General features: G+C 34.0%; 1 protein-coding gene across 3 annotated transcripts; it reads right to left on the minus strand.

Moving 5' to 3' along the window:
• On the minus strand, positions 3,972-10,129 carry LOC107635712 (chloroplastic group IIA intron splicing facilitator CRS1, chloroplastic). Of its 3 annotated transcripts, XR_001619292.2 has the most exons (10): positions 9,813-10,127; positions 7,911-8,988; positions 6,881-7,364; positions 6,369-6,499; positions 5,691-6,041; positions 5,454-5,610; positions 5,062-5,354; positions 4,859-4,918; positions 4,584-4,742; positions 3,972-4,419 (listed from the first exon to the last, which is right to left on the minus strand). XR_001619292.2 is itself a non-coding variant. In XM_016339265.2 (9 exons), the coding sequence occupies exons 2-9, from the start codon at positions 8,826-8,828 to the stop codon at positions 4,692-4,694; spliced, it is 2,445 nt and encodes an 814-aa protein (XP_016194751.1). In that variant the 5' UTR covers positions 8,829-8,988; positions 9,813-10,127; the 3' UTR covers positions 3,972-4,691. The 3 variants fall into 3 exon arrangements, 2 of the variants coding, with proteins under 2 accessions (XP_016194751.1, XP_020977939.1); XM_016339265.2 differs by having other exon boundaries at positions 3,972-4,742; XM_021122280.1 differs by lacking the exons at positions 3,972-4,419; positions 4,584-4,742; positions 4,859-4,918 and having other exon boundaries at positions 5,141-5,350; positions 9,813-10,129.

Genomic DNA, 10,129 nt, shown 5'->3' on the forward strand with positions numbered 1-10,129 from the left:
ATATATTTTATGAGAATGAGATTTTATACGAGAATGTGAGAATATCTTTATAGTTATTGAATTAATTTAAATGGTTAAGATTAAATATACTTAATTAATGGTATACAAGTAATGTATTTATTATAGTCATTGAATTCATGTGTGAACAATGATGGACCAGAAAATTTATGTTAGAGGGCAAAAATAATATACATTACTATAAAAAAATATATTAATCCAAATTTTAAAAATAAAAGTGTACATTAATTATTTGAATACAAAATAAAAATAAAAATTACATATAATAAAAGAAAACGAAAGATTTTTTTTAAATATTTTTTATTATTATTTCTATAAATAAAAAATATATATTCTAAATTAGTAAATTGATCAATTAACTTTAGAAATTTATATGCAACATAATTATATAATAAAATAGAACGAAAGATAAACAAATAAATAATAAGAATCACTAAATTGAGAATAAAATAAAATATATAAATTTATGAAGAGAATGAAAAATTTGATTAATACTTAAACTATAATTGTTTTTATTAAAATTTGTAAATGAAAATATCAAAAAAATAAACAATGAAATAAAAAAATACATAGAGTCACAGAGAGTTATATAAAAAAAATAGAGAATTTAAAATTTATCTTTTAATGAAGAAAAGATAACCACTAAAAAAGGAATGAAAAAAGAAGGTTGAAACTAAGAAAATAATTTAAGAGAATAAAAGAATGATGACGGTTGGAATTTAAAAATAAAAAAAGATTAAATTTAATTAGGTTAATTAATAGTTAAAATAATAAAAAAATAAAGTGAGTTTAAAATTTTAAATAATTAGACTAAGTTTATTTGTAGTTGAGTCATTTAAAATTTAAATAGAAGCATATTATAAATTATATATGTATATTTTAAAAAAAAAATTAAAATAAGAGTGGGGACAAATGCCCCCTCATTATACTACTTAGTTCCGTCCCTGATTGAAGGGATAATACAAGACACGAAAAATGCGTGGCCTAATGGACTCAATGAAATTTCAAAGAAAAGGATAATAATCAAGACTTGAACGTGTTGTAGAGTTTATTTTGACTTATATATAGAGTATAGATAAAACATAATAAATAGGTGTATATAGGAATTTAAATATTCAACCTAGTTTGGTACTTTTTTTCTTAACAAATATCAATATCATTAAAAATTATTTCTTCATAACAAAAAAAGTAGTCATCATCATGAAAAAATTGAAGGATAGAAAAAACTATTTTTGAGGAAAAGTATAAGATGTGTTTGGAAAAAAACTATTTTTGTAATTGATTTTGTTTGATTTGAAATTAATTGAATTGGAAATGAATTATAGTGTTTAGAATTAATGATATAAAAAAATTGATTTGATTTAAAAAAATAATATAATAACTTAAGCGAACATTTTTACTCTTTGTTTATCACACAAATTTTTATAAAAATATGTATATCAACATATTTTTATATAAATATTTATGTTGTTTAACTAATTTTTTTTCATACAAAAAAATTGGCACAGAGTGGAAAAGGGGTATAATAAAAGAGAAGTTGGAAATTTTTTGGCGTTTCACTGTTCTTGTTTGTCCCATTAGTTATTCGTCAAAAAGAGAAAGGAAACGCACAAAACATGATATGATTCATCTTGACCAGGAAATTACCTTTTTTTTTTGTCATAATCTAATTGTGTTTACACACAACCTTGTTGACTACGAAAGGGACTCATACTGAATTGCCATTATTATTTGTAAAACAAATTTAATTAGAGAAAAAAGATTAGTGTTGTTTAATGGTTAAAATTAAGGCAAGTCACGCGTAACACATTCTAGATTACGTTTGTGAATTTTTAGTTTTTAAGGAAAAAGAGGTGGAAAAAATATTTTAAGTGTGTAATAAATTTGTTAAATGATTTTAAACTTTTGGAATGTTAGGGAATTAGGAGAAGTTGAAAAATTTTGTATGATAAAAAATTTAAAAAATAAATTTAAGTTGGACATGTTAAGTTTGATAGAAACAAAAAAGGAGGTGGTGTCTAAGTTCGATGTAATATAGGAGTTGTTGTTAATATAGGATGAATTAATTTTTAAATTGATTAATTGTTATAAAGAGGATATGTGGTTGTGTGTAGAAGGGGTGATAGCTAAGGATAATTTTCATTGTACTATTTGTTTGGTATACAGACTACATGTGAGGGTTGAGAAGATTTCTATATGGAAAGAGTTGAGTTATCTTGTAGGGTTGTGTCAGGTACTGTTCTGTTTTTTGAGAAATTTCAATGAAATTTTGCATTTGGAAGAAAGGAAATAAGCGAATAGTTTGCCAACGTCTGTCAATGACTTCAGAAGATGGATGGATGATTTGGAGTTAGTTGATTTGACGCTTAATGATCACAAGTATATATGGTTTAGAGAACAGTCGTGCAGTCGTATTGACAAGACATTGGTTAGTGTGGGCTGGCTTGATATGTACCCGGAGACGCGACTGAAGGGAAGACCAAGAGGGTTACCAGATCACTGCCCATTGATAGTGGAAGACAGAAGATAATTTGAAGACCCTAGACCGTTTCGTAGCTTGGACTCGTGGTTCACACATGAAGAGTTTTTGAGAATGGTGAAGGAAGAGTGGAGGAAATTAGGAGATGGACAGTTCTTAGATAAGATGAAAGCGTTGTCAGTACCACCGGGTAGATGACATAAGCAGCATTTCGAGGATATCACTGAGAAGATAAATAAGTTTAAGGAAGAGACAAAGAAGGTGGATGATATGGTCAAGAATGGACGTTATGATGGTACAACGGAGGCAACGAGAAGCGCGTTAGTAAGGTGCTGTGAGAAGTGGTATGTTAGGCAGGATATTCACTGGAAACAAATGTCTAGATCTCGGCATGATGAGGAGATGGATAGGACTACAAGGTATTTTCACAATATTGCTTCGACAAGAAGAAGGAATAACAGGATTGAGTCATCGGTGATTAATGGGAGACAAGTCCGGTCCGACGCCACCCCGCCAATGCCGCCTAGCCTCTCCTCGTCCCGTTTGCGCTCCGTTGCAATGTGAGATCGTGCCGCACCAGCCTCGTGCATCCTCCTTCCTGCTGCCCACCCGCTGCTGGCCGTGCAGGCCCCATCGCAGCCTCACCGTGCCCGGTAGTGTTGTCTATGTCGCTACATTTTCATACGTGCATAACCGTCACATGTACGTAAATGGGGTCCAACTTGAATGAACCGCTTTGTGATGCCTCGTTGTCATTCACCAACGACAATTCCTCTCATTCACATGTAGTCACCAATAAATAATAAGCCAGATGTTCAGTTCACTAGGTATGCGAATGATTAGCCTAATACTTATGCGGCTAGTTTGATTGAGTAGTTACTAGTAATATATGTCGGATGTTCAATTCAATAGATATGCAGATGATTATGTTGATTTTTAATTGGATGGTTATATATTAGGGTTTAGGGGGTAATTTGGAGGGTGGAGTGTTTTTTCACTTGGGCCAATTCTAAAACTCATTGTTCACAAAGGTCTTGTCTACCTAGCAACACCGCAAAATATCGATATTTCCTTTCAGGGTTTTGTTAGGTAGACAATGACTTTTGTAAACAATGTGAACAATGGTTTTTAGAATTGACCCAATAAAATAAAAAAACACTCCACCCCTAAATTATCTCTTAAACCTTAACATTAGGATAACCATCTGCACACTTAGTGAATTGAACAGCCATTGTTAACTATGCATGAGTAAATTGATTCAAAAGAAATAACCATCCAATTAAAAATAATAAACATAATCATCTACATATCTATTGAATTGAACATCTGACATATCCATTGTTCACATTGTTTAGTATTTTCATTGTCTACCTATACTTTTTCTTTCAGTAATCTTAACTGTTGATTTTAATTAATATATATTATATATTTTTTATAACTAAAATTAACGGTTAAAATTATTGAAACACCGATATACTTAGTACACTTGAAAATTTTTCATATACTTTATACACTTTCAAGTCTTGCTCTCATACACATAGTGATCTAAATCTTGATATTGTGTGGTGTGGTTACTTGGTAGAACCTTGCAAACTATACTAAAAACAACGTCAAGTATTATTGATGATGCTTTAAATCAAAACTATGACTTTGGAAGGGAATGGAAGGGAAAGGAAGGGAAAGGATCAGAGAAGGCTTTGCAGTATAAAATTTACACCTCAAAGTTCAAAGTTTAAATCCTGCTCTTTTGAAACTTGAAATTTCAAACATACGGTTACAAAGGGTTAATCAGTCATTTAGAACATAATCTGCAGAAAGGAAAAAACTGAACTCTGCAATCGATGTTCATCTCTGCAGATGCTTCATTCCCTTTTCCTTTTCCTTTCCCTCTCCCTCCAAAGCACACCACCCAGATGTTTCAACTGTTCCAGACAGCAGAACAAACGGGACGTTGCATAAGAGAGGGGAGTGTGTGTTTTAGAAAAAGAATGGAAGAGTGTAAGAAAGATGTGTTAAGGAAGGAGGCATATATTACTCTCTATTTTAGCAATACTATTGAGCAGAAAACCATAGATGAGAAATATACCGATGGCTGATGCATGTTGGGTTTCTTATTATATTACTTTTTGATACCATCAATTGAGCAGACAACTAGAGTAGTTGCAGGATCATGCATGTCATACATATGCACGCATTAATTGTCCGTTTCAAGCTGCTCAGGTTCCTTTCTCTGCTGCAGTTCACCCTATAAATAATAATGTCATTGTACAGACACTTAAATGGAAAAGACACCTAGACGAAATTAACTGTTAATACTGCCATACATTAATGCAAATTTCAAGAATAATTACTCTTATTTACCAGTTTTAGCTTCAAATCGGAGATAGTCTGCTGTCTCTGATGAGCGAAAAATTTCAGTGACTGAAACAACAGAAAGCACACCACTCTAAATGAAAAAAAGGAATACAAACAATGGGAAAGAAAAAAAATATATAAAGGATTTCGGTGTGAATTTCCCAAAGAAAACTAGGAGATTAATGAGATGCTAAAGAAAGAAATCTTACTCCAAGTCTCTGCATTTCAAGAGATCTTTGCAATGCTTTTCTTTTGGTTAGGAGATTTTTCGCTACCTTTTCTGAAGGCCGTCGATAGTTTTTACCACGGTAGATAATGATTGCATGGCCCTCTTTGAGTTTGTCAACTGAAACTAAGATTCCACCACTCTCAGTTTCCAGCATTTTCGCAGTGTAGATGACCCGACTGATTAGTCTCTGCTTGGTGATGACCTTCACAACTTCTCTGTGTTTCCAGTGCTGGTGTAGGCCTTCCAATACGCCATCAAAAATTCCACGCCTACCTGTATTTTTTGTTTAGCATAAATTCTTAACGAAAAAAATAATGAAGCTTTTCCGGTGAAATGAGACCGGTGTGGCCGTGGGGGTGAAATTTTGTTTACCAAGCACTAACAAACCACTCATCTTCAATCCTATATTTCGGAAACATTGTCTCTCCTCATCAGTCATGATTTCTATGTCTGCGTCCTTCTCTGCAGGAGTCCATGCGGCATCTAACTTTGCTAGTTCTGCAGCCGATCTCTCTATTTTCTTGTTAAGCTGCAGAATCCATAAATTAATTATAGAAGTGCCAGTAGATAAATGAAAAAGGAAAGAAAGTCAACAAAATGAAATCTCACAATGAAAGCTTTGCGCTGTTGCTCTTTCAATTGCCTCTCCAATCTATATATTTCTGCTTCCAGTTGAATATTTAAATCTGCCTTGACTTTCTTTACATCCTTAAGCATCGTTTGAATTTCCTCAAATTCTGTTAAACTTCCACTTGTACTTGTTTCTTGTTGTGCGTAATCACTAAAAGAAATGGCTTCATTTGCTCTCATTCGTGCAACTTCTTCGTGAAATTGGTAACTTTTAAGTTCCAATTCTCTCTTTTCTACCAAAGATGCAACATTGCTAGGAAGGAAATCATTTCCCCTGTAGAGAATTATGTAATACTTGTTACGCAACAACAGAACTCCCCCGGTTAGAAGCTGCATTGCAGATATCAAAGTTATACACATTTGTTTCTAATACAAACCAATTAATATACAAGATGTTAAAGGATAGTCCAGTGTCCCATCCACCACTATCAAATACTAAGTATATATAGAAGCTAATCATCAAATTATTTTTCTTAAAAAAAAAGATGGTGTAAGACTGTAAGGGATGATTTTAGCTAAATTGAATTACAGCCCTTCCCATTATATTGGGAGAGAGAACAACTAAAGCCTTATATGCATAATATCAATGACTTAAGCTCAACATAGATTGTCTTGAAACTTGCATATATTGAACAATAGATTGTCTATCAAACTTGCCTTCAATTCATTGGCCATCGATTCATTGTCAGTATTTGGAACCCCAAACTTGATAGCAATTTTTGCAATAAGACTCTTCTCCCACAACTTCAGGATAGCAGCAGCTAAGCCTTGAAGTCTTCTGTTCCTTCCTTCATATTAAACAGACAATTATTTAATTGACCTTATGCATAAAAGGATAACCTTGAAAGTAGTTCTGAATATAGCCTAATAAAGCTATTATTAGTTGACAGACAACTTATTATGATTTTCATATACATATATTGATTTGATTCATCAATCTTCAAGCAATTACTTCTTATTACAGACACTGCTTTTCCATGTATGAGTAATTACTCAAATAGCATCAAGAACTAATGTATTTAGGTGTTCTATCTAAATTGACATTGATGAGGTGGCTTGATTAAGAATCCAAGGTATAAAACAGAACATAGCTCCTCACACTGTTGAAGAATTTTCATGGACATTAAAATAAATCATTGACCATAAACCGGCAACATGCAGGAGCGTACCAAGGACAAAATGGACTGGCAAAGGTTTTGCAAGCTTCCTGAAGTATGTTAACTCATAATCAGTAATTTTTGCACTTGAATAAGGTGGACATAGCCTAAATGAAGGCTTAAATCCAGGAACCGTTTCTGAAAGTAGATCAGCATCTACCGGAAGTGGCTTGGGATACCACCAGTCGACGAACCGAGGTCCTAAGCCATCCAATAATCTATCAGTCTCCCTCTCATACAATGATCCACTGCAATTCACTTCTTGAATGCAAGTTGATGCGGAATCATTATCGTTACCATTCCGGCTTGGCATGTCATTAGTATTGTTGGATTTAACTGACTCCACCATGTTTGTTTCATAAGGATTTTTAGTTTGTCCACGAATATAGCGAGGATAAACCTTTGGAGCACTTGTAGAAGTCAACTGATAATTGCATCCTCGGTATACAACAAGAGTATCCTTCCTACTCCAGACAACCAAGCCACCAGTCTTCAACTATCCACACAGGACAAACACTAATGTAGCCATCAGATAACATCGATGCTCAAAATGAACCATGCATAATATATAACAGAACTAATTATCCAAAAGTCAAAACAAGAATCATTAATACTAGAAGATTCATACAATTATTACAAGTATAATAGAAATTTCCTGCTTTTGTATATCAATACTATAGCACATTCGCTTGAAATATAAGAAGTCAGTAATTTCTTGTTAGTGAAACTTGCTCATATCAAAATCTGGTTCAAATCTTCAACTCTCAAAATTGGAAATTCTACTAAACTAAAACAACTGCCAAACCAAGAAAAGGAAAAACTTCAGAGCAGGGAGCTTGGCCCAGATAACCCATCTTTGCTATCATTATCAGTCATGTCAAAGCAAAACATGCTAACACAATGTTTCTAACATCCAGCAATATGATCATTGAAATCAATTTAACATGGAAGACTGAATATTCTACCAGAAGATTCAAAAATTATACTCCATTTTATACAAGCATATACAAGTAAAGACAACAGTTAAGGACAAGAGCCCAACCTCGACAATTTCTCGGGCTCTATCCATATTCTTGCATAAGGGGATGTCAAATTTAAGCATGGCAAGCTCATTGTTCCTCCAAGTCCTTTTGATTTCATCCACAACATCTTGTGTAACACCAAGTTTCTTAACCTTCACCCAAATTCTCATCTTTGCAGCCTCGCTTCTAAGCCTCTTGAGAAGCACTTTATCAAGAGTTAAATCAGCAGCAGTCACAGGCTTTTCCTTCTTCAACCTCACAAATAAAACACTCTTCTCATCCTTCTCCCATGGCATTCTCCTCTTACACCTCCTAACCTTCTCATCATCATCATCATCACCATTCTCCTTCAATTTACCAAAATACCCATCAAAGTTTTCATATTTTGCTGAAGAATCCATCACAGACACATTCCTCTCCCAAGGCATTCTCTCCTTGCTCCTAACCATAACATTCTCCTCCAATTTCTCCAAATACCCTCCAAAGCTTTCTTCTTTTGCAGAAGAACTTAATTGGGTCTCAGCTGAATTACGATTTCTCCTAAGCATCTCAATGCTTCTGGCAATTCTCTTCATGACTTTCTTCCCTCTGACCTCTTTCCTATGGAGGGCCTTATCAACACGCTCAGATTCTTCTTCTTCTTTATCCATGTGGCGCTTGCTGAGCCTCTTGTTTTTGGGCTTAGAGAGGTCAAGGATGTCGTGGGGTTGGAGAAGAAGGGGACCCTTCATCCATGGAGGTGTTGGAGCTTTCACTTTGATGGTGATGGAGGAAGCATCAGAATGAGAATTGTTGGGGTCTTTGGGGATTGGAATGGAATTGGGATGGTGGTGCTGATTCTGATTGTTGTTGTTGAATGAAGAGGAAATGCAAGGGTAAGAGTATGAATGCGTTGATGAGTTGAGAGATAGCTGAGGATGAAGTGAAAGGAAGAACATGATTCAGTGTTGACAAGTTTTCTCAGTCACAACAGTGCCATGTAATAGAAGTGAGCTCAAGATTTTTATTTCTTTGGTTAACCCGAGGTTCTGAAAACCGAACCGCTCATCAAACCACTGTAGCTACAGGTTTACTGATTTATTGGTTCAACCGTTTTAACTGAAATATCAAATAACTGTTTTATAATAAAATAATAAATAAAATATTAAAATATAAATAAACACACTAAAACATAATAATCTAATATAAACTTTAAAATATCATTCAAATTAAAAGTATTACATCAACTGATCAACCACCCACAGTATTATAATTTTATCCAAATACAATCTTAAAAGTCAAATAACAAAAGAAACAACCAAACATAAAATGACAACATCAAAATTTGTGATCAATCATCAAAATTCACAAAAACATAAACTAAGATAAAAAAAATGCAACCAATGACGAGAAAAATATATTAAATTGATTGATACTATCATTTAGTCAATAAAAAAAGTTTAGTAAACACAACTCGATGACAAAAACAATGAATTGAGATCAACAACATAAACTAAGATCAAAATAATAATAATAAGATCAAGATGAGGAACAACAAACCACATCAATTTATCAAAGAGGGGTGCTAGGGGGCCAGCAACTTTTATATTTTGTAACCATCAATTGGCCATTAATAGTGTTTTTAATGGTGTGAGATTAGACTTTCTCTTTATGAAATTAATAAGTTATCAAAATATCAAGACCAGCAAAACAACCTAACAATCCTAATTCACAAGGTCAAGAACAGCACCACAACAACCATTTATCAAATTAACAAGTTAATAAGAACAAGTTAATAATCAAAACAAGCTAACAGAACAAGTTAATACAGCAATCCAACAACGAAAACAAGAACTAGAACAGCATCCTACTAATTAAAACAACAACAAATTAAAACAGTAACTGAACAATTAATACAAGAAAGAAGAAGGAAAAGAAATTACCTTGGCTTTCACATGTTCTGAAAATCAACAGAGGAGGGAGAGGGAGCTGGAGCTGTAAACCTTGACGGAGATGGCTGAACAGAGGGCTCGAACACGCGACGAAACCGAGGGTGAACAGAGGCTGGAAGACAAGGGCTGGAGCGCAGAGGAATGGCGGCTGAACGGAGGCTCGAACACGCGACGGAATCGACGACGCTGGAACAGCGCCGATGGCGGTGGTGGCTGGACAGGTTGAAGAACGGCGATGAGATGGAGGTTGCAACTTCCTCTCTGCTGCGTTCGAAGCAAGGTTCTGGTCTTCTGGAGTTGAGAGGCCA

This window comes from Arachis ipaensis, chromosome B04 (assembly GCF_000816755.2).
Source record: "Arachis ipaensis cultivar K30076 chromosome B04, Araip1.1, whole genome shotgun sequence".
Taxonomy (NCBI): Eukaryota; Viridiplantae; Streptophyta; class Magnoliopsida; order Fabales; family Fabaceae; genus Arachis; species Arachis ipaensis.